This window comes from Emys orbicularis, chromosome 10 (assembly GCF_028017835.1).
Source record: "Emys orbicularis isolate rEmyOrb1 chromosome 10, rEmyOrb1.hap1, whole genome shotgun sequence".
In the NCBI taxonomy this organism is placed as follows: Eukaryota; Metazoa; Chordata; order Testudines; family Emydidae; genus Emys; species Emys orbicularis.
In genome coordinates, this window is record NC_088692.1 from 87,079,790 (window position 1) to 87,103,710 (window position 23,921).

The 23,921-nt window shown below is 47.1% G+C and overlaps 1 protein-coding gene across 1 annotated transcript in view; it reads right to left on the reverse strand.

Annotated features, from left to right (window-relative positions):
• ITGA11 (integrin subunit alpha 11) overlaps positions 1-23,921 on the reverse strand; it is a 157,411-nt gene that overhangs the window by 57,064 nt on the left and 76,426 nt on the right. Inside the window, exons 6-13 of the mRNA XM_065412727.1 lie at positions 23,751-23,878; positions 20,244-20,392; positions 18,810-18,954; positions 16,023-16,188; positions 15,150-15,220; positions 9,992-10,136; positions 5,828-5,976; positions 1,600-1,740 (exon numbers count right to left, since the gene is read on the reverse strand). Coding sequence (XP_065268799.1) covers positions 1,600-1,740; positions 5,828-5,976; positions 9,992-10,136; positions 15,150-15,220; positions 16,023-16,188; positions 18,810-18,954; positions 20,244-20,392; positions 23,751-23,878 — 1,094 coding nt within the window. The remainder of the gene's footprint in view (positions 1-1,599; positions 1,741-5,827; positions 5,977-9,991; positions 10,137-15,149; positions 15,221-16,022; positions 16,189-18,809; positions 18,955-20,243; positions 20,393-23,750; positions 23,879-23,921) is intronic.

The window sequence follows — 23,921 nt, forward strand, 5'->3', positions numbered from 1 at the left end:
AGAAACAAAATGGGATTTAAGTCTAGAAACACGGAGTCTGTACAGAATACGATCCTTTCTCTAGCTGGTTGGAACCCTTGTTACCATCTGAACAATCCTATGGCTTCCACTGCAGGCATATAGTTTTCTGTTAAAATCCATAGGATGATTTAAAAGAAGAAAATAAAACTTTTCATTCTTTATTGGATTCTGTAGGGCTTTTCCATAAGGGCAGGGCAGCAACCTTCGAGAGGCACCAGGACTCTGGGAATGGGAAAATGCTGACAAGGCAGAAGAAACGCCGTCCATGTTCAATGGGACCATCCTTGAGGCACTGGGAGCAGGAGATGGTCTGGCCAGAAGACCCTGGTGCCCCAGGGGCCTGATACAAAACCCACTGAAGAAATGGGATTCTTTCCCCGGATTAAAATGGGGTTTCGATCAGGACCCAGAAGCCCATCCCCAGAGTGTGAGCTGGACAAAGGGGCCAGTAGCCAGAAGACGTTTTCCCAAAGGGAAAGGTAATCCAACTTCTAGTATTGCCTTTCCCAAGGTCTGTGAATATGTTTGGAACAAGAGTGGTTGAAAGGGACCCCGAGACAATGCAGCTGCACTTTAGTATGGTCTAGATTCCCTTCGCTGGCATCAGAAAACCAGGACGGTTTATTAACAAGGAAAAGAGGCAAACTCGCTCAAAGTCTAGTAGCAGCCACAGCTGGGAAGGGCTTCCAAGTTCTGTGTCTCCTTTGGATTGTGACAAAAGATGCCAGGTGATCTTTGGAGGCAACTTGGCTGTACTTCTGGACAAGCCAGCTGTGTATGTGCCATGGCCCTGCATCCAGCCTGGGATACCCACTTGGTATTTTTGGTAAGACTGCCGAATGGGACACCATGTGCAGTGTGCCACCTACTTCGAGGGCCCAATCCACCTCTTCATTCATCCATCTGAGCAGAGCAGGTGCCCTCGGATGTTCATCTGGCCAAGCAGAGCTGCACCTTGTCTGTCTGTCTCTCAGGACTGAAAAAGCACCTCTGTCCAGCAGAGCAGAGAGGACACCTTTGCCTGTCTTAGGGTACATGTAGGTATATCTACACAGCACTTGGGTAAAGAGCTCAGGTAGACATACCCGCACTAGCTCTGATTGAACTAGTGCACTAAAAACAGCAGCATAGCCATGGTGGATGGGCTAGCCACCTGACTACAGTCCCGTCCGTGCTCCTAGGTAGGTACTCGGGTGGCTAGCCCGAGCCACCAGCCATGCTGACACAGTTATGCTGCTAGTTTCAGCGGGCTAACTCCATCAAAGCTAGTGCATGTACCTCGACCTGAGCTGGAAATTACAACTCCAGCTTCAGTGTAGATGGACCCAGAGTATCCAAGCAGAGCATGATGGGAGTGTTCTCCTTGCCAGCATGCTTTCATTCTCCCACAGGAGCTGCTGCATTGTCCCCTGGAAGACGCCGGATGCTGTCTGTACTCACACCCCGGCAGAGTGCCCAGGGCAGGGTGAGGACCATGTCAGAGAGTAGCCAAGTTTGAGGAAGGGGAATTGACGTGCAGGCTATTCCAAAGCCTCTTCTGGGGCAGGAGCAAAGATGGAACAACCACAGCTTAATTACCTCTTTTAGAACGTAGACGTACACCTTCCCCCTCTCTCTGCCTTCGCTGAAGTACATGGGGGCACCGACCAACAAAATATCTGTCATCCCGTCTCCATTAATGTCGATGGAATTTATTTCACTTCCATAGTAGGAGCCAATCTGAAAGAGCCGGAAAGGAGAAAATGGTTGGAATGTAAATGAGAACACCACGTATTCCGACACGTCTCTGTATTTCTAAGGAATTGAATACCTCAGGGATGACACCCTTGGAGTGAGTGGAATTTCCAGTCTTCTGAACGGAGACACGTTAACTTATTGTCTAGACAGATCTCCGGGAAAAGAATTTGAATGCTAAAAGATTAATGATCAGACTCTTTTCCTTTCTCTGGCATTGTTGAGTTCTCTTAGTGTCACATTTTCCTGTTAGGTTTTGAAGGAGAGATTGTTTAAATGTAGGTACACGCGTGTATAGTTCAGCTGAAGGGTTCCCTCCAAGCCTATGGCGGCTTCATTCTTCTGCCCTGCAGAATTCCCTCCCTGTGCAGACTGTATATGCTGGGCAATCGCCCCAGTTCTATTAGACACCCCTTCACCATTTCTTCCTCAAGCTACTTTGAATGAATCAGTCCTTTACTCTCAAAGGGAGACCGTATGGGCTCTACAGACCCCAACCTGAACCAGGGCATGGAATAGAGCACTCCTGGGCCAGGGAGGACCCACCCTGAGCAGGTGCAGGGCATGCATCAAGTGGAGGAATAATTGACACAGGTAGCCCAGGAAAGGGGGCGGGGTGGGGGGGAAGGTACAGGCTGCACTAGGAAAAAAGGCTGATGCTGGGAGCTGGGATAGGAGTGGCTACAGCTTCGTTAAGGCTGCTCTAGCAGTAGGGATCTTTCCACCCACACTTTGGGAGCTGAAAGCCCTAAAAGAGATTCCTTTGACCAGGCCATTATCAAGTGGAGTCTTCTAAGCCAGTGACCAGGCCCCAAACAGAAGAGCGCCAGTCTGGTAGGAAGTGACCCAGGGGCAAGCGTCACTTGGGGTAGAGCTATAGCTGGTCTGGACACTTTGTCAAACTCCTAGGGCCCTGGCTTGGGACGTGGTGGAGTGGGTGGGCCTGGGTCCCCCACCTTGTCCCCCTGCTCCTCTATAGCAGTGGAACCCCAAGGGGAGGGAGAGGAGCACGCAAGTGGGATCGAGGCCTGCTGCACACACCTGGACTGGGGCCCCCTCCGGGACACCTAGGCTAGCAGAAATGGGAATGCTAGTGCCAGACCACCAGGTCAGCTGGTCATCGACTGTCCTGCTACATCATATCACTAGGGATGGATCAAAACTCTGAGTCCAATTCCCCCACGAAACTTTGGGAAAGCTTGTATCCAGATGGGAACGTTACAGTTTAGGCATGTCTCTATATGGACCACAACACAGAGAATTGATATCGGCAATATTCTGGAATTCTGGGTTTGCGCAGCTGTACCATTGATAACACTCTTGCTTTCTGCCTGGTTGCCGGAGATCGGACTGAATTTTTTTTTTGTGTGGAGATGATTAACAGCAGCTTATGCGTAACTAATCTATATGAGCAGAACCAGCCTGGCCATTTTTCTGCTTCTGGGCAAAATTCACACAAGGTGAAGCTCGCCCTGTACAGCATAAAGGCCTTTCAAAATAAGTCTTCAGTGGAACTTAATGCCTGATACTGGCCCTTTGCAGAGTGGTGAATTTCACCCCCAGTATGGAGGGTTCACCCATCCCAGCAGGCCAAGGAGGCTGGGTAGGGAACAATGGTGTCTGATGAATTTCCAGGCCCTGTGTTGGAATAAGAGGACAGACAGACGACAGCAGGTGCAGCAGATTTATGCAAGGGAACTGCTTTTAGCATGATACAGAGGCGGGAGGGTGCTCTCAGTCAGAGCCAAAGCTGCTGCATTATATGTGGCATGAGTGCAGAGGTGATTTACAGAAAAAGGAGGCAGAGGCGTAAGATAAAAGAAGAAGGTTATTTGGAGAAGAAGGAGGTTGCGAGTCTATTTCGCTGTGTCTACGTGGGGATAAAAAACTCGCAGCTGGCCCGGGTCATCTGACTCAGGCTCGGGGGGGGGGGAAGAGGGGGATCTGGGTCTGAAAAATTGCTGTGTAGATGTTCAGGCTCAGGCTGAACCCTGAGCTCTGGGACCCTGCAAGGGTGGAAGGTCCCAGACCCCGAATGTCTACACAGCATTTTTAGCCCCACGAGCTCGAGCCAGCTGACCTGGGCCTGCCATGGCTGCGCCGTGGGGCTTTTGTGCCTGTGTAGACATCCCCATTGTGTAACCGTCATTGGGCGAGTGAAGCCAGGTCTGACACTCGACCCAACGGCATCTGTCTGTCTGTCTGTCCTGCGATAACTTTAGAATGCTGCACCCGATCAATTCCAAAATTTCAGGGAACGTTCTAGGCACCAGTGATCAGAACCCTACTGACTCTGGGGGAAAACCAGAAGGAGGAAAATGGGGCCACGGATCCCCTGGAGTCTGGTCGGCAGAGCTAGTACCTTCAACTGCCTCTGAAATGTCTATAGTTCAGAAAACCCTTTGATGGCGGCTATTAACACTTTCCAGCACAACAGTACCCCCCTTTTCAGCTCTGCCGACCCACCACCCCCCAAAGACTTCAACATGCTGGCACCTTGCAAGACTTAGCTCCCAGACAGAAAGAATGGTGAGGGGAAGGGAGAGGGCACCGGAGCGCACGCAGGATGGTGGGAAGAATGGGGGAAGCGGGGATGGGGGCACTCAGACCCGTAGCATGAGGAAGGGGGTGGGTGAGGTTGTAGGGAGTCCTTGAAGTAGAGGGGGATGGGAGGGTGGCACACAGAGCACTTGTGGGGGAGGGGAACGGAGGGAGGCAAGAAGCCCCTGGTGTGCGCAATGAGCTTTGGGTGACCAGATGTCCTGATTTTATCGGGACAGTCCAGATATCTGGGGCTTTTTCTTATATAGGCTCCTATTACCCCCCACCCCGTCCCGATTTTTCACACTTGCTATCTGCTATCACCCTAAATGAGCTTGGTCTACAGATGCAACACAGGGTGCAACCTTCTAGTAAGTTTTATGCACAGAATAAGTTTCTTTCCATATTCTATTGCACTTGCTGGTGGGTGGGGTGTGTGTACGTGTACACCACTGCCCTCTGCTGGATAGGTGCCAGCCTGCAGAACAGTGTATCAAAGGCCTTAGGTTTGGAACAACTAAAAATAAACCCCTCCTTTTGCTCACACCTGTCTGAAATAGGAAGACCTGAGTTCTATCCCTGCTACAGCTGTGAAAGTCAGAGTTGCCAGCACAGTGAAAGACATGAAATCCCTAGCTGGTGATGGATTTGTTAAAATATCTAGCTTTCATTTCAACATAACAGAGAAGTAATCTGCACAGGGAGGGAGGCAAAGACCACAGAGAGAGCACCCAAATCTGTTTCTCCGGAATTCATGGATGGAACCAGAAGCTACCAATATTGCTCAACTAAATATTGGTAGGTTTCCACTGAGTGGAGTAGGGAAACGAGCAAATCTCCTGATCAGAAACTTAAAACATTCAGAATAAAATGTAGTGGTTACAGGGTTTTTTAAACCACAACATGTGTTACAAAGCCTTTGGGCCAGATCTGCAGCTGATGTAAACGGGTGTAATTCTACTGAGGTCAATGGAGCCCATTTACATCAGATGAAGAACTGACCTTTTGTCCGTCAGGTCAGATAGATGAGAAATATACCTAGGATCCGAGGACTAATGATAACAGCCATATACACAGGGCCGGCTCTACTGTTTTTGCCGCCCCAAGCAGCGCGCCAAATTGCCGCCGCGGACGGCGGGGGCAGTCCATGTGCCGTTAGGGCGGCACGTGCGTTTCCGCGGTGGCGGCAATTCGGCGGCAGCTTCTGTCTTCAGCCGGAAGACCGAAGCCGCCGAATTGCCGCCGGCGGCAGCTGAACATAGAAGCTGCAGCCGAATTGCTGCCGCCGTGGAAACACGCGTGCCACCCTAACGGCGCACGGACTGCCCCCGCCGTCCGCGGTGGCAATTCGGCGCGCTGCTCGGGGCGGCAAAAACACACGGACTGCCGCCCCTTGCAGATTGCCGCCTCAAGCACCTGCTTGGAATGCTGGTGCCTGGAGCTGGCCCTGCATATACAGTAGTGCATTCAATCAAGCCTATTTCAGAAGTCTGCCCCATAGATCTGTACCATGTATCTCCTTAGATTTTACCTGTTCTCCTTTCAAAGACTGGTGAATAGTTAGGTTTCTGTTGCTGTGCATTGTAAAAATAATTGCTTTCCCAGTGTGGTTGAACCTGGGAGCTCCCGCTACATAAATCCTTCCATGCTTTGGAGACATCACTGAGGTGACGGTGTAACCTACAAGACATGGAAACACAAGGTGAGCACAACCTGGAAATGAAGCTCCAAGAAGCACCAACATGGGAATGACCTCCCGGGCTGAATACTGTCCCGAATAGATGTAACAAATGACACAGACAAATCTGGATACCAGAAACCTGCTAAATCAATTGCACATTGTGTTTTCTAGCTGGAAAATAAGTGTCCTGATTAGATTTTTCCCGTTTGGCTCTGAATAGACAGATGGAATCATAGATTCCCAGGCCAGAAGGGACCATTGTGATCATCTAGTAGCAGGTAAGTCCATTACATTTCCTGATAGCCATCTTACTTCACGGTTTATATAAAATTATACAAACCATAACACTGTATTTGGATACAAAACATTGATGCATGATTCCACGCAGCTGAGTGTGGTGCTGTGTAAGGCATCCTCCAAGCAGAGCACAAACCAGGTCTGAGAAGACTGCACAAGCGTAAAAGAATTGACTGATATTTGATGCCAAACTAATGGGTGCTATAAAAAGTTGTGACTCCACGGAGAACGTTAGATTCATGAACACTTTAGTAAATAATCCTGCACCTATGACCTGAAAACTCCAGGAGGTCAGTGACTGCTGTTAAATACGGATGTGTCCTGTATACAAATGGAGAACATGAAACCAGGCAAAGGTGCTGAATTATATTCCCCTGAATGATCCAGCTGGATCCCAGTGATTGGCTTTACTTTAGCCACAGAATCTTTAGCTCTTGTTCTAAGCTAATCTACTGCATGAGCCAGGAAGGCAGGGTTAGATTTCGCTAATGAAATTGGTCACACTTTACATTAAGGGTACATTTATCAATAGTTTACAAAGGGATTAGAGGTGATTAATATGTTTTAATAAATCTTTAGTCAATTCTTATAGAGTCCAATGTATCAATAAGGTGTTTATAATCATCTACCCCAGGGGTTTTCAACCTTTTTTCATCTGTGGACCCCTAAAAAGTTCCAAATGGAGATACAGACCCCTTTGGAAATCTTAGACATGGTCTGTGGACCACAAGTCGACAACCACTGTTCTATGGTAACAACCTTTTGCGGACCCCTTAGACAGTCCGCGGACTCCCAGGAATCTACGGACCACAGGTTGAAAATCACTGATCTAGCCCATCGGTAGAAGATGTTGTTATAATAATCTGTAACACATATACTCATGCAAGGCTTATAGCATCTATTAATCATTTATTAACATGCTTCATAAATGTAACCTTGATATAAAGTGTGGCCGTGAAATCTATAGATCAGGGTTGGCTGAGTATCAAAGTAATTACACACGCTACTCCAATGTCTGGTAAATCCCTGTTTAAATGATTATACTGTTCTTGGGCTAGGCAGGTGCTTTAGATGTTATCTAGAAAAGAGATAAACTACCCCCAAATGGCTTCCCTGTGACGCCTGACAGACAAACGAACAGCGTTAGGATGCAAGAGGTACTTGCTAGCCTCTTTATCACTCTATGTATGTGAGGAGATCGCAGATCACGAAGAGAGGCAGACACGCATTTATCAGTAATAACAGGCTGAGGAGAATTACTGATGATATTGATGAATATCCCTTATCATTATGGAAGAAGGAGAAATATTAGAGACGTTGGATAGAAATAGGATTTGCTGTCTATCCTGAGGCTGTATCAGGTGGGGTTTGCAGCAGGTGGAGGATGGAGGAAACTGCACGGAGAAGCATTACTCATGTTTATTAGGGGATACAGCACGGGCTCCCCAGAGCTGGCCTAGGGCAGCCATCAGCCAGTGCGTCCAACCAGCTGCACTCCCTTGGGGCTGTGAAGGCCTCTCTCACACCTTGCTCTCATGAAAGGCAGGCTGAGGGTTGTGGCTGCCCCGGAGAGGGGAGTTCAAAGGGTTGGGCGAACAGAGCTGCTGCCTCCTTTCCCCAGTCGCGAGCACCTGCAGGAGGCCACTGATAATCTGGCCTGGAGGGACTTTGCTGAAGTTTTCACCTGGACACTTTTACATGCAGCAGGTGTGCCCAGCAGATGCGCTAGCAAGGAAGAGTTGAGTTAAGGATGGCATTACATGTTGTCCAGCCCGGGGCATTTATGGGACTGAAGGCAGCCTGGTGTGGAGTGATTGTGCTACTGATTAGAATGTCGGCGCACACTTAGCAAAGAAGAGGTTTAGGCAGTACGGTGGGGCACTATAGAAACCAGGTAGTAGATAGATAATGGTAAGACATTTCATTTCCAAGCTCTGGTTCCGTCTCTTTTGGCACTGAATGATTTAAAGTGGAAACCAGGGAGGGCCTCTGAAAAAGATAATTTTAGGCAAAGACAACTGACCTGGATTTTATTACAATCCCCAAACAAATGAAAGAGGACCAAAAGCTCACTCTGCTTTCGGAGAAGAAATTTACTTATCATTGTCCCAGACATTTTTCTGTAGCTGCTAGTTCAAAGGAGCTGCAGGAAGATGTTGTCCTGTTGGTAACTAGAGATGGTCAAGAAGGTGGTATTTGGCTCTGGATCAGGTTTAGATGCTGTGGTCTGGGATAGAGGTTGAAATAAGACTAAGATGTAGCTAGCTTCAGGTTGGGGTTTGGATTCAGGAGCTGAAATCTTGCAAGATCAGCTGTTTCCCCCAGATTTCCCCCTCCTAAACTGAAGTCCCATTAAACTGAATGTTCAGCCAGTTGAACTAGAATGGCAAAAAAGGCCCCTTCCACTGTTGGTTCTCACTCAGAACCAATTTATAGGGGAGGTTTCCAATCTGGGAATTCAGGAATCAACTTAAAGGGGTTAGAATGAGAGGTTCTGTTTCGGCCCATCAATTTATCATATGGCTGTCACCAGGTGTACGCCGTGTGTACAAAACAACGTTGTCTATACGACTTTGCAGGGCAAGTTCCCGGAGCTCACCTGTTTGCACTCGACAAAGGTCAGGAGGGTGGGTGCACAGGTAGCTTTACAGAACCTTTGCTCTCTGATCCGGGAGCTGCTGGACATGCAGCCAATCCCCTGGCATAGGCTGTTTTACATTACAGTGACAGCCGCCAGGGACCCCGTTTGTCCTCAGCATGGCCTCATCCACCAGCATGCCAGTCTACACCAGAGGATCCTCATGCAGGGGAATCTTGCCACCCCCCTTTACTGCCACTGGTCCAGGACACACGATTGCCCAGCTTTTCTCAGACCGTTCTGTTTTTCTTATCTGATCCATTTGGGGCTATTAAGGAAGAAGGCCAATCAGTGCTCCCATCCACTGTCACCGCAGCATGGTATTCTTTGTGTAACGGGAGCTGGCCTTGTGCTATTTGAAAGCCTGTCTCTGCTCCAGGTACGGTGAACGCAGCAATACTCAGTTTGTAACAATTAGCCTCTTTGTTACGTTCTCCCATTTTTTGGAGGAGAATGATGTGCTTGGGGGCTGTTATTCTGCCCGATATCACAGAGAAGAGCGTTGGCATCTTTGATCTCTTACTGTGTAATCTCTGATTCTGCTTCCTGCCAGGCCGAGAAGACCGTTTCCATGCAGCGTGTCACATCAGTAGACTTCATTTTGAAAACCAGGCGTATATTATCACTCATGGACTCCAACAGCTGCACGTAGAGCTGATCAGCACAGCAGATATTTCCTCTTTACCCATGACATATCATCCGTATTTTTTAAAGCACCCCATTAAGAACCGCAGGTGACCCAGACGATCAGAACTCCTGCATGTATGTTGCTTCTGTGTACTGTATATTCCTGTAGGCTTTGGCTTTCCTCTGGATCCTCCACTAGTTCGATAGTCAGTCGGCTTTATCCGTGAGCTAGGGGTAGTATCTCTCTCACACAAGCACAGGCTTGGCTGCCTGCACAGCTGGGCACATAACAATAGATTTTTGCTTGGACGGGTATTTCTGTGAGCACTGGCAAATTGGGTCTGCTGTGAAAGAGTCTGCACTTTCCACCTGGCCTGGCAGAAATGGTTGAAAAATGGCAAAAATCATGAATTTAATTCGTGAAACCGACCCGCTCTGTGTAATGTCCTTACCTAGGTATGCTCCATGGTTCTTCAGCTCCTCCGGGAATTCCTGGAGATATGATTCCCTATGAGGAATGACTTTTCCACTGCTGGTTTCTTTGAGCACTGCTCCATTCCAATCATACGCTCCTACGGCCCCAAGCAAAATCCCGTCCTGCGGGGAACACAAAAGCTTTAGAGCAGCTTGTCATCTGGACCTGTGGCTGCTGAAGGTGGTTTCAGTGCAAACACCAAACACCTCGTGAATTAAGTCAAACTGAGCAAACGACAGACGGAAACCAGCGGAGATACGAAATCACCCAGCAACAGTGAAGCGGTGCCAAAAAGGGGCCGAACTTGGGCTTCCTTTTAAGAAGCATTTAAAGCCCGACCCTGCATGGCGCTGGTGCAGTGCAGGGCACACAAGGGCTAGGTGAGGATCCTGTCTGGGAGCACATGGAAATCCTGCCCTGAACCAATGAGAGCAGTTGCGAGGCAGCCAGGTTATCCTTCCTGGTGGCAGCAGCTGGCCACAGAAGGGAGTGTCACTGCTTGCCCTACTTAATAATATAATAAGGAGATTCTATCCTATCTCCTAGAACTGGAAGGGACCCTGAAAGGTCATTGAGTCCAGCCCCCTGCCTTCACTAGCAGGACCAAGTACTGATTTTGCCTCAGATCCCTAAGTGGCCCCCTCAAGGATTGAACTCACAACCCTGGGTTTAGCAGGCCAATGCTCAAACCACTGAGCTCTCCCTCCCCCCTCTTGTTGCACTCAGGGTCAAGTCTGCTCAGATACACCCATTCTCCACCTAGACCCACCCCCCTCTTCTATCCAGTGCACCTGAGAATAAGGCATTGGGGGCACCAGGAGCTTCAGCTTCACGCCTGCTCAGGGAGAAGAACACCCAGTGCTTAACACCGCTCGTGCCTGCGTGTCTCTGCCCCCCGCACGCCGGCGTGCAGCACCCTGCTGTACCTGGCACAAGGACTTGCAGGATCAAAGCCTGCCCCCTTTGTTAAACCTGTCTCACCAAGTGTCCTCCTCCCACTGCTGAGCCTGCAGCGAGCACGGAAGCCCGATGGGTCCGATCTGCTTTGCGCTGCTCCAGCAGTCAGAAACCTGCCCTGGTGTCAGTGGCTCAGCATCCCTCGGGGGCATGTTGGGGTTGTGCCAGGGGCTGCCCCCAGCCAGCTTCCAGGATTGGGGAAGCACAAAGGTGACTTAAAGCCACTTTTCCTATCTCCTTTGGGTCCCGTGCCAAACACAGCAGAGCTGGACCCAGGGACCCGAACAATCAGCTCTGGGACTGCTGGTAGCGGCCCTCCATGCTCAGTCATTTAATAACACGTTGCCGCAGCCAGCCTGTCCTCAGCCCTGCAGAAGTTTAATCATAAGTACGGCTAAAACCAAAGTCTGACTAAGAGCAGCCTGATCCAGTGCTAAAAATAATGAAATAAAGCAGCCCTTCGGTGCAATCGCAGTGGCCTTTCGTTTCACAGCAGATGGCAAACTGGGATTCAAACTTGCCTCAAATAACATCACTGCAAACAGCCAGGAGTAGATCGCACCGACTTGTGTGCGCAGGACTGTGACTCTTGCAGGTTCCCATAACAAGGAGACCCAGCAGGGAGTGGGGTGATACACAGGCTAAGTAAAGCACTGTAACGATGATTATACAAGGTACTAAGCTTCCATTAAAACCCCGGCCATGTCCTTTTAGAGATTTAAGGTGGAATTTTCAAAAGAGGCTCAATGACTTGGCAGCACATCCCTTTGCCTTTGAAAGACAATGGGATTGGGCCACTAAACCGCACCAGTGCCCCGGTCCCACCCTTGTGCCCCAATCCCGCTCCCAGTGAAACGAATGAGGATTTAGCCAGTGATTTACATGGGAGCCATCACTACTTCAGTTCCACATCTGATTTCGAATTGGCCCCGTCCATAGCTGTTGACGTTGGGCTCAGGGTACAGTGTTTGGATGTGAAAGAGGGTCAGGTCAGGGTTTGAGCCTTGGTTTTGTGTCAAGCTAGGACTACAGTTTTGGTTTGATGGCCTTGAAATCTCCCCAGCTGGTCTCCTGAGATTTTGACCCCAAGCACTGGAAATCTCCTGAGATTAGCTGATTCTACCAGAACAGGAGAGCAGGCTCAGTTTTGGATCAGACCTCAAACCAAATCCATAATATCAGATTCAGATAAGGGGATTCAAATTGGATTCCCTCGGCTCTGCCACACACATGTTCAGAAGGAACAGGTGGGGTGGATTCAAGGTTAATTTTTGGGCCCTTCTCTCTGTTTAAAATATTTGTTACCATGTAGATACAATTATTCCCCTCATGGGACATATGGGCAAATCCTGATTAAAGCCAGATGTTTGAAATCAATGAGAGTAACGAGAAGAATCTAATTAGTTGTTTTCCCCTTTAGGAAATTTATCAGCTCTTTTTTTTTGTGGAAGTTTTCCTGAAATTATAATTCCTCGGCAGTGTATTTATTTGGCTTGATGACTCACTATAGGTTATAGGAAAAACAAGAAAAAGTTATTCCCACAAATCACACTTGTCATTTTCAGAAAGACTGATGAACTTAGCAAGTAAAGCTTCAAGGAAGCAAGTCTCCAAAGCACTCACAGAAAGGTATATTTTTAAAACTACTGTAACGATATTTCCAATCAAGCCCTGTCTTTTCAACGACCTTTTCATTTCCAGGAGTCCAACTGATCCTAGCAGCATTGTCTTTTGCACCTTGTCACATTGCATTTCAGTAGTGTACTAGATGTGTTTAGAAGAACATCTAGCATTTAAAAGCAGTTAAGCCATGTGCATTAAATCCAAGTGCCAAGTTAGCGACTGAAATATTCTCAGATGTGCCAATTCCTGCAATCTTTTCTGCTTTGGCAAGACTACTAAAAAAGTCTGTCTTTAAGCAAACAACAAAGCAAGGCTGAAGACTGGTTAAAAGCTGTTGATTCTTCTGGCGGAGAAGTCCAGCTACCCTCCTGGCAGTACAACGGGTGCTGGACAGCAGCTGTTAGCAGGTGCAGAGAAAGGCAGGATGGAAAACAAAGAAAGGAAACAGAGCTGGAGAAAGTCATTTTCTGGGTAACATTTGAGATCGTGTCTGTAGTCATGTTTCCATCACCAAGTTTATATATAACTAATGGCCCCATAATACACTGCCTGATTTAACTGCTCAACCTGCTCTCGCATTTGGATGGCTGTAAATATTTCAAGCTGTGCTGGGTTTTTAAGGCCAGAACCACCCTCATTTTAGGCTGATCCAAAGTCCACTGAACTTATAGGAACTTAAAGGAAAGGCTCCCATTGACTTCCCTGGGCTTTGGATCAGCCTCTGACTGCAGATGGAGTCTTGGATGCAGCCTGAGCACAACCCATGGCGTTTACTCTCCTTCTGGGTCAAAGGGCCGAGTCCCAGGAACCCCCTTCCTCCTCTGCGTCCTGACGTGTCACGTGAAAGGGGCTGGACCCATCCAGAAAAGGAACAATGGCAAGGGGGTCAGACTGTGGCTGGCGTGACACAGGTGGGCAGTGGGAAGCCACCCCCCAACCTGCATCCCTTGCAGAGTGAGGGTCCCTCTCATTAGGCAGCAGCACCCCGTCAAGGTGCAGGTCCCAGCTGGGAAGGGATGGGAATGCCAGAGGCGCTCACCAGGTGAAGAGCACAGCACTAGTCGGATGTGAAAATGCAGGGGACACCGGTAACGCTGCCGTGTGAGCTAGCCATTGCAGTGACTGCTCATCCACCCACCATTTCCTCCAGTCACGCTGATTCAGTCCCATCTCTCCCCACTTGGAAAGGAATGGACGCAGGAGGTCTGGGTTCAAATTCTGGGCTCTGCCATAGATTCCCCCGTGCCCTGGGACAAACCTCTTATGCTTCCGTTGTGAGGATAACAGCACTTTCTCCCCACCCCCTCTTTGCCTTGTCTATTTTAACTGTCAACACTAGCTTGTATAAAACGTTTGCTTGCCCCTCTCCATCTAAAGCTAATAACTAAAATAAATATATATATAAATACTGAGATGACTCATTCATTTGCCCTCCTATTTCGAGATGAGACCAGTAAAGATGTTTTATTGTGTTTATAAACATCGGCTAAACATTCCGGAAAGCCTGGACTTCCACCCAAGTTCCAGGGAGGAGTCAGATCGGTTCACAGCGCTGATTCCAGCTACCAAGGAACCTGGCACTCACTGCTCCCTTCGGCTATTCGTATTGAGTAAGTGGTGCCACTAAGAAAACCTCAGCTGACGTCTCTGGAATGCACTGACTCAGGGCCGGCTTTAGGAAGTGCGGGGCCCAATTCGAACAGTTTCGACGGGGCCCCGGCAGGGATGACTAAAAAAAAAAAACAAAAAAACATGTAAAAAAACACGTGGGGCTTGTACTCACCGGGCGGCGCTCCTAGTCTTCGGCGGTGGGTCCTTCACTCGCTCCGGGTCTTTGGCGGCACTGAAGGACCTGCTGCCAAAGTGCTGCCGAAGACCTGGAGTGAGTGAAGGACCCGGCGGCACTTCGGCGGCGGGAAGACCCGGAGCGCCGCCGGGTGAGTAAAAATGAAAAAGGTGCCTCTAGCCAGGGAAGGGATTCTCGGCCACTTGCCCCCACCCCGGCAGCCCTGCCACTGGGCGCGGGGCCCTCTTAGGCGCGGGGCCCGATTCGGGGGAATTGGTGGAATTGGCCTAAAGCCGGCCCTGCACTGACTGGTTAGGTAAGGTTTAAAAGGAAAGCGCAGGCACAGTGTGAGTGAACGCAACTCCCCACACTGTGCTGGAGTTGTGCCAGGTAGAATTTGGCCCATCGGCTCCAGAGAGAAATGATTTTCATTTCAATGTTCATCCCACACATTCCTAAAAATCAGGGTGTCAGCTCTGGAATGGCATCTCTTTCCATCAAGAGTGAAACGGAAACATACCGGAAAAATTCAGGACACTTACTCTGGGAGTTAGTATCAATGTACAACAGGAAAAATAGACTCCTCCTCAGGGATCAAGATCTTGAGCCATCTCCAAACCCTAATGCACATCAGAGCCTTCTGGGCCATGTATTTGCAACATGGATTCATACACCATAAAACCAAAAGCCACTACATCTGCTTTCCATAGGACAGTTACCTGCAAAAAAAATACTTGAATGGGAGAGAAAAACAAATCTGTTCTCTTACTTCCACAATGTGTGATGAAAATCCAGTCTGGGACATTTCAAGTCCAAAGGAGATTTCGTTTTTGTTGGTTCCTAGAATAAAAAAGAGACGTTTAAATTAAAGACCTGTCCTAGGGGAGATCGCCAGTTACCGAATGGAATTAGGCACAATGAACTACTACCTCCCCCTGTAACTTCAGAACAGGAAAGGCCAATTCCTTAGCTGGGGTAAACTGGTGTAACATCACTGAAGTCAAGAGAATTACACCAATTCACACCAGCTAAGGATCTAGCCCAGTGAATAAATATGGCAAGTTCTGCCTGTGTAGAAGTGCCTCATTTTCTCACAGGTGTCCATATAGTTACAAAGGAATACAGGTTTAGACGATTGCACCTTACATATGCTATACACACCCAGAATATGGTGAGTTTTGACTGCTTATAACATGGCCAAATCTGAATGGATTTTCATGGGGTCAGTAAAAGGCACCAAACTGACTGCCAGACTATCCCCCAGCAAATTTCAAAAGCCTGCTGGAAGCATTAAAGATCTTCGAATAAAGGTTGCAAAGATTTTTTCATACCGGAAAATGTTAGGCAACCTTACTTTGGGAATTATTGCTGCTCCTCTTATGTCGGAGGTGCACGCGATGTTCCGTGCACGCAATGTCTTTCAACACATAGACAAATGCAGTTGTTTTAATTAACAAAGCATGATGTTATTAATGTTAGGAAAATGCCCAGCAGACTCCATTCTAGTTAGAAGGTCAAATGTTTGGGTTGGCTAACAAAGAAACACGCAGGTTTATCCTAAAACTGAAGATGGTCTGTAGGAATATGTGGAAGTTAGAAACACTATAAACCTGTTAGAATGCAGGAAATGTACATCACTCACCTTCCAAACTAAATATCCTCTCTCCCAGTGCATCCACAATATCCTTAAGTGCCGCTTCATCTGTGACATTAAAGAAGTGCTTGTCATCTGGATCACTTGCTATAAATTTTATTTCTTTCAAAAATGCTGCTGGGTTGATTCCTCTTCTATTATAATACCCCAGAACCTGGATGTGAAAAACAAAAATAAGTCATCTAATGTTTCCACATAATGGACATAGCGTTCCCAAGATGCCAAGGGGCAGGTTTTCAAAAGAGAAGCCTCCCTCTACAAAGGTGCCATAGACATCCATAAAATCAGTCCCTGCATTTTGTACTTGCAATTCAATTACAGGCTGAGATCAGGAAGTGAGTGTGATGGGTTGGGTCACAGAGACCCTCTTGGGACTGTCACCTGACGTGCTAAAACTACCTCTGAGCCCCTTTTCCCTGCCAGCTTGGGACTCCAGAACCCTGCCTTGTTGAGCAGACACGCTAGCCTGCTGCAACACAGACCCAGGTCTGGTCCATGTCCCCAAAGCTGCAGACTTTAACCAAAAACTGCTCAGCAAGTTACCTATCTCCAGCACCCAGACACCCAGCTCCCAATAGGTTCCAAACCCCAAATAAATCCGTTTTACTCTGTATAAAGCTTATACGGGGTGTGGGGAAATAGAGGAGGGGGACTTTCTTTTTGATAGCCAGAGCTTTGAATTTGAAGGCCCCAAAATAAACCCTCCAACAGAGATCTGTTATGCTGATGGCCTTTGCACAGAGTAGGGCAGGCCTAAAGCTTAAACTAGACTAAACTGCACAGTTTCCTGCCAAACTCGGTCAAGGGTCATGTCCAGAGGAGGGAATGGGAGAATAACCCCCCCCCCCTGCAGCAGTACTAATGAAATATGTTCATAACTGATGAAATATAATAACCGCAGGGCTTTAAAAATATAACACAAGTTGCTTGACATTAAAAAATTGTTTTTGCAGAAAGTTAATCATCCTTGCTGCTATAACTGTTTGCAAAATTTTCCATAGTCCAGCTATCTGCAAACTAACCAATGATAGCTCTCCTTTAAGCGTCCCCTGGAAACCCCCCCCCCTTAAGCCTTTGCTGAAATCCCCCGGAAAATGACATAGTCCAAGTCTTGAGAAATGTACCCAAGCTAGGGCCAAGCACCACCCCTGCGAAAAACCACCAAGCGCCCTTCTACCCAAATAAACACCCACTCCTCGGAAATTAAGTCAGAGGGTAGGGGGGGGTGGGAGGACTGACCCCAAACTCATGCTCCTTAGCTTGTGACCAGCTCGTGCTCAACCCTTGCCCAGCTTGTGATTTGTCCCCGAAGCTCGTGCTCAACCCTTGCTCAGCTTGTAATTTGCCCCCAATGACTTAATTCATGACGTATTGTTTGTACCCTGCTTGTGGTTTAATGGAATAAAAGCAGCCTGCAAGCTGTTGCCCGGGGTGCCAGTTTAAAAACTGCACCCCAACGCGTTAGAATGTATTGCAATAAAGGCCTCAGGCTCTAAGTCTGTGAACTAAAATCACTGCGTGGGTGATTCTTTCCACGACAGGGGTAAACTCATAAATTGTCCACCCTCTATAACACTGATAGAGAGATATGCACAGCTGTTTGCTCCCCAAGGTATTAATCACTTACTGTGGGTTAATTAATAAACATAAGTGATTTTATTAAGTATAAAAAGTAGGATTTAAGTGGTTTCAAGTAATAACAGACAGAACAAAGTAAGTTACCAAGCAAAATAAAACAAAACATGCAAGTCTAAGGCTAATACATTTAAGAAACTGAATACAGGTAAATCTCACCCTCAGAGATGTTCCAATAAGCTTCTTTCACAGACTAGACTCCTTCTTAGTCTGGGCCCAATCCTTTCCCCTGGTACAGTTCTTGTTAGTTCCAGCTCAGGTGGTAACTAGGGGATTTCTCATGACTGGCAGCCCCCTTTGTTCTGTTCCACCCCCTTTTATATCTTTGGCACAAGGTGGGTATCCTTTGTCTTTCTCTGTGTTCCCACCCCTCCTTCTAAATCGAAAAGCACCAGGTTTAAGATGGATTTTAGTACCAGGTGACATGATCACATGTCACTGTAAGACCTCATTCTCCATTCTTTCAGGGCTGGCCTGCAGGTACCCAGGAAAGTTTGCGAATAAAAAGAGCCATTCACAACCAATTGTCCTAGTTAATGGGAGCCATCAAGATTCTAAGCCACCATTAATGGCCCACACTTTGAAGTCCTATTGTAACTATGCAGAGTAATACTTCAGATTTCTAGCTTTAGATACAAGAATGATACATACATACAAATAGGATGAACACACTCAGTAGATTATAAGCTTTGTAATTATATCTTACAAGAGACCTTTTGCATGAAGCATATTCAGTTACATTATATTCACACTCCTTAGTATATTTCCATAAAACATATGGAGTGCAATGTCACAGTGAGAAGTGCACTGGGATAGGGGGCCTGGAGGGCTGGGCGGCCTAGCTGTTAGTGCACCTGACCTTTGGCCCCTTGCCTCTCTGTCAGGGCATTAGAGGTGCCTGGTTCCTGACCCTAAGTGGGGATCTTCTAGCCTCCACCCTCATCTGGGATGAAGAAGAGGAGCAGCCAACCTGGACCGACGGGACAAGGCAAAGGAGAAGAATGCCCCTGTATTGTTACCTGTCTGTACCCATTTCACAGATGGGGAAGCTTGGGCAGATGCCAAGCTTAGGCAGATGCCAAGCTTAGTGGGTCACTATAGAGGAGCTACAATGTATTGTTAAATAGGAGAGTGACTTACTGCCACAGCATATCTGGTGACATTGTCCTTCTCACTGTTTTCAATCACCTTCTCCAGGTCTGGGCTGTCATGGGATTCCCCATCGGTTATTACAATCATCACTTTCTTTGCTCCCTTTCGCCCACCTTTCTGAAAGGCTTCTGAGCTGAAAGGAAAAGGAAATATTGGGCGGTGCAAAGCAGCAGGCTGGCTGCAAGAGGTTTCTTCTGATCAGAACATACCTTAATATACATTGCCATGCTGGGTGTGTTTCACATGCGTCACATTGGCCTGTGCCACTTACATGAAAAACCCCTTCTCTTGGCTGAACTCCGGTTTAACCTGAACAAATTGCAAGATTCTCATTCCATTCAGATCAACAGGAATCTACTCCGGGGTCGACTCACAAACCACAAACTGTTATACTAATGGGCTGCGAGTTCTTAAATTAAAAAAGAAATCCAACAAAATACAGGATTCTCGGAAAGCTTTTTGGTGTTAAGAAGCAATATTTCCTCATAGTTGAACCACTTGTAATCTCCCTGTGGAACAACTCCATTAAATCAGAGGACTTGCTCCAGGTTTACATCATATAACAGATCAGAATCTGGCTCAGTCTTTGTATTAAAAAGTGTCCACAAATTCGGTTATAAATTAAGGGCGATAGTGCTGTGGTTTAGTGGTCAACATTCCTACTAATCTCGCACCACTTGCAACTCTGCAACAAAAGAGGGAGAGACGGGGTGAAGAAAAAACAAGATCTGAACTGTAGGTTGGTTCTGGTCTTTATAGAGCTCTGCTGCGGCGTGTTCGCGTCGCACTCTCAGATCAGAACTCCTCCAGCCACTGGGCTAGTTCATATTTCCGGTTTGACTCTGGATCTGAACAGTGCAAGCCAGGTTAGGTTCAGAAAGAGGTAGATAATCCCTGACATAAATGGGCCTGAGTCCTTTCCTCCTGCTCAGCACAAAGCATGCAGAAAACCAGCTTAATCAACAGGTTGGGGATTTCCCTGGTCTAGTGTAGAGCCGCCACAATAGCCAGGTGTATGCCCCCTTATCCCAGCCCCAGGATAGAGGTAGGTTGGGGGTGGTAATGCTTGGCTGGTGGAAGATGCGCCTGGGGACCACTGGGCAGGGGCTGAAATGATCTCGCCAGTTTCAGGAGTCGGGGGGTGTCACGCTGACATACAGCAACTCTTGATTCCCTCCTCCTGGGTTCGGCTGCAGTGGCGGATTGAGCTGGATATATTCTGTTACAAAGTATCATTATGGCTTTGTCTGGAAATATCCCCTAGTTCAGAGACTATTGTTTAACTTTTCAAAACACCTGAAGAAAGAAAGAAAGAAAGAAAGAAAGAAAGAAAGAAAGAAAGAAAGAAAGAAAGAAAGAAAGAAAGAAAGAAAGAAACAAACTTGTAATTAGAATAAATGTGAGTCCCTATTTGTGATTTACCGAGCAAATTCTATCCCGTATGCTGTCCTGGTTTCTGTACCTCCTCTCTGCTCTATGTGACTAGCAGCTTCCACCACATCTTTTACAGACCTGTAGTCATTTAAATGAAATTCATGCACGACGTCTTCTCCATACTGAACAACTCCAACCTAGGAATTAAAGGAGCATTACAAAGGATGCAAATACCACACATCATAGCAGTCACCCGAGAAACAAAGAGCCTGTTTTAGTGATCAAGTAGAATTTCAGTTAATATACAGTATATAGTTATATACAACTGACTGTTGTATGATTTACTAGAAATGTGGGGATTAGGAGTCCGGATGTGTAGTAATGGGGCCATCTGCAATGAAACCAGGTTTTTCCATACTTACATTGCTTCTGTGCTACAAGTAACTGGACTAACAGGTATGTCTACTGCTGTGATAATAATATAGGTTTATTTAGTGACCTGCACACAAAAAAGTTCACCAGGGAACCTTACAATTCAAAGACACTGAAAAGGAGCAAGGTCACATAGCCGTTCGTGTGTGAGTGCACACATAAGAACAGAAGCTTTTTTGCAGGTACACCTGTTGCATAGCCCCAAAACTAGCTGCAAATGTCTCCTAATTCTGTGTAGGGAAAGCCAACAGCCCAGCCGTTTCTGAGCCCAGGGAACAATGAAGCACAGAAGGAAAAAGGAAGGCAGGAAGCTGTTGGTCTTTTAATAGTGCTAGAGGTTTGGCACTGACAACATACATAAGCGAATCCAAAAAGAGTTTGCAGTAGCATCTCTGCCAATATTAGTGTGGAAATTAATTGTAGTCCATTAAAAGTGCATGAAGATAGATCAGCCACTAAACAAGTTCTGCTCCATACAAGAAGATCTGGCAAACAAACTGTTCTCAGCCATATTTCTGCTGGGACTTAGATACTAGAATCCATCCTTTTGTAAGGGGAACTTTTGGACGTCTTTTTACGCGTAACTGGCAGAGAAGACTCTATTTCAGCGTGTTCTCACCACAGTCATCTCTGCCCACAGTTCAAGTTAAACTCAGTCAAATTCTGCTCCATATTTCCCCCCAAATGACAGTTGACAATACAAAGCCAGCATTAATCGAGGGTCCATATTCTGGCCAGCTATCACCCATGCTCAAACTGTCAAGGGAAGAGGGGTGGTGGTGTGGTTGGGAACCTAGGTGTTAAGTTGTGCAGACCAGGTCCTCTGGCCCCATAATGCTGACCTGTGTCTTCTCTTGTTGAGGACGTACAGGGTGGCTCTTTGTGCAGTTTTGGGGACTCAGAATTGGCTGAAATCCTTATGTCGTATTCCCCCCTACTCTTACTGGCTTCTCAGTCACAAACCTAGGTACCAACGTCAGCCATAATGGGCATGTCTACAAAGCAACTAGACACCTGCAGCTGGCCCATGCCAGCCGTCTCAGGCTCGCCGGGTCTGGCCGCGGGGCTGTTTCATTGCTGTGTAGACGCTCAGGCTCGAACTGGGGCCCGGGCTCTAGGACCCTGTGAGGTGGATGCGTCCCAGATCTGAGGCTCTGGACTGAGCCCAGAAGTTTACACAGCAATGAAACTGCCCTGTAAGGATAAGGCCTTCGTCTGCAGCCAGATTAAAAGAGCAGCTGAGCAGGAGACGTTAGCTGAGAAGCAGGAAGTCACATCCTCACATTCCATTTAAATTGGGGAGGGATAGCTCAGTGGTTTGAGCATTGGCCTGCTAAACCCAGGGTTGTGAGTTCAATCCTTGAGGGGGCCATTTAGGAATCTGGGGCAAAAATCTGTCTGGGGATGGGTCCTGCTTTGAGCAGGGGGTTGGACTAGATGACCTCCTAAGGTCCCTTCCAACTCTGATATTCTATATTCTAATATAATATCAGGCTGTTAAAAAGGAGACCCCATCCTAATGGCACCCACTATCACCAGATAAAGAAACAGATCTTAACATGGTTAAAGAAAACGTAGTTTGATAGCATCTGTCTGTCGAGAAATCACTTCTCAATAGTTGTGGTTGTGAAATCCTCATTTCTTTATTGTTTTGTCATTATGGTTCCCACTTCCCTATTGTTTATCTGTATGGTCTCTGTCTGGTTCTTTAATTGTTTCTGTCTGTTACATAATTAATTTTGCTAGGTGTAAATTAATTAAGGTGGTGGGATAGGATTGGTTAGAGAACTTTGTTACACTATGTTAGGATTGGTTAGTAAAATTTTAGTATAATGATTGGTTAAGATACAGCTAAAAAGGAATCAAATACCACTATATAAACTGGGGTCCAAAAGGAAGTTCTTTGGGAACCAACTCCAGGACACAGCCCCAAAGATCAGAGCTGCCAGACCTCAACCCTCTGCCAATGACACAGTGCAGAAACTGGAGTCCCCCACATGGACTTGATCCTGCCTGGCCATCAAGAAAAGTTCATCTGTCTTATTGGGAGTGTGAGCACTGTCTGTGTAGCATGTGCCTTCTGGTTTTGGTGACTGTTAATAACTAGAGGTTATGTAGGATATTACTGTGTAAGGCTCTTTCACTGGTAAAAGACCACATAAACCCGCAAAAGATTAAGCCCTGAATCCACAGGGAAAGGGTGTTTTCCCGGAGCCCACAGAAGGGTAAAGTTAGGTGCTTTTCACCTGGAGCACTAGGAACTGGGTAAAGGTGGGTGCCCTCGAGTGTGTGAGCAACAGAGAATTTCGTGCAGGTAACAGCCCTGCAAGCCGGAGTTGGCTGCCACGGGCCAGCCATAGGTTTTTCTTTGCTGTGTAGAGATAGCCAATAAGGCCCAGCAAGAAAATGATGGAGTACTCTCCACAGCTGCTACAAACTGCATAAACACAGAGCGATGCTGATTGAGTTTCACATAACTTAACCATCCTCCTTCCTTCCCATTTCATTGCGTGGGTTGTTCCTTACTCCATATTTCAATTAAGAACATTAACGTGAGCAGTATTTCTATTGGCTCAGCTTTCAAATACATACTCTGCAGGTTTATTCTGGGCAAGCGCCTTGCCAAACTGCAGTATATTGGCACCAAAGGGACATTTTTCCTAGGAAATAGAGCAGGAAAATCTGTATCGCAAGGATGAACAGAGACGTAAATGCAAAGAATGACCAGGGACATAGATTCATAGATTCTAGGACTGGAAGGGACCTCGAGAGGTCATCGAGTCCAGTCCCCTGCCCGCATGGCAGGACCAAATACTGTCTAGACCATCCCTGATAGACATTTATCTAACCTACTCTTAAATATCTCCAGAGATGGAGATTCCACAACCTCCCCAGGCAATTTATTCCAGTGTTTAACCACCCTGACAGTTAGGAACTTTTTCCTAATGTCCAACCTAGACCTCCCTTGCTGCAGTTTAAACCCATTGCTTCTTGTTCTATCCTTAGAGGCTAAGGTGAACAAGTTTTCTCCCTCCTCCTTATGACACCCTTTTAAATACCTGAAAACTGCTATCATGTCCCCTCTCAGTCTTCTCTTTTCCAAACTAAACAGGACGTGCTTACCTGTATCTGACCAGGCCCAATGTAAAACTTTTTCAAGATGTTTATCAGGAAATGTTGCACTTCAACCCAGGGATATATGCTGTTCGATCCATCCAGAACGATGATTATGTCCATGTACGTTTGGCATCCTGTGGAAAATACACAGCATATTATTGAAAGACCTTGGCAACA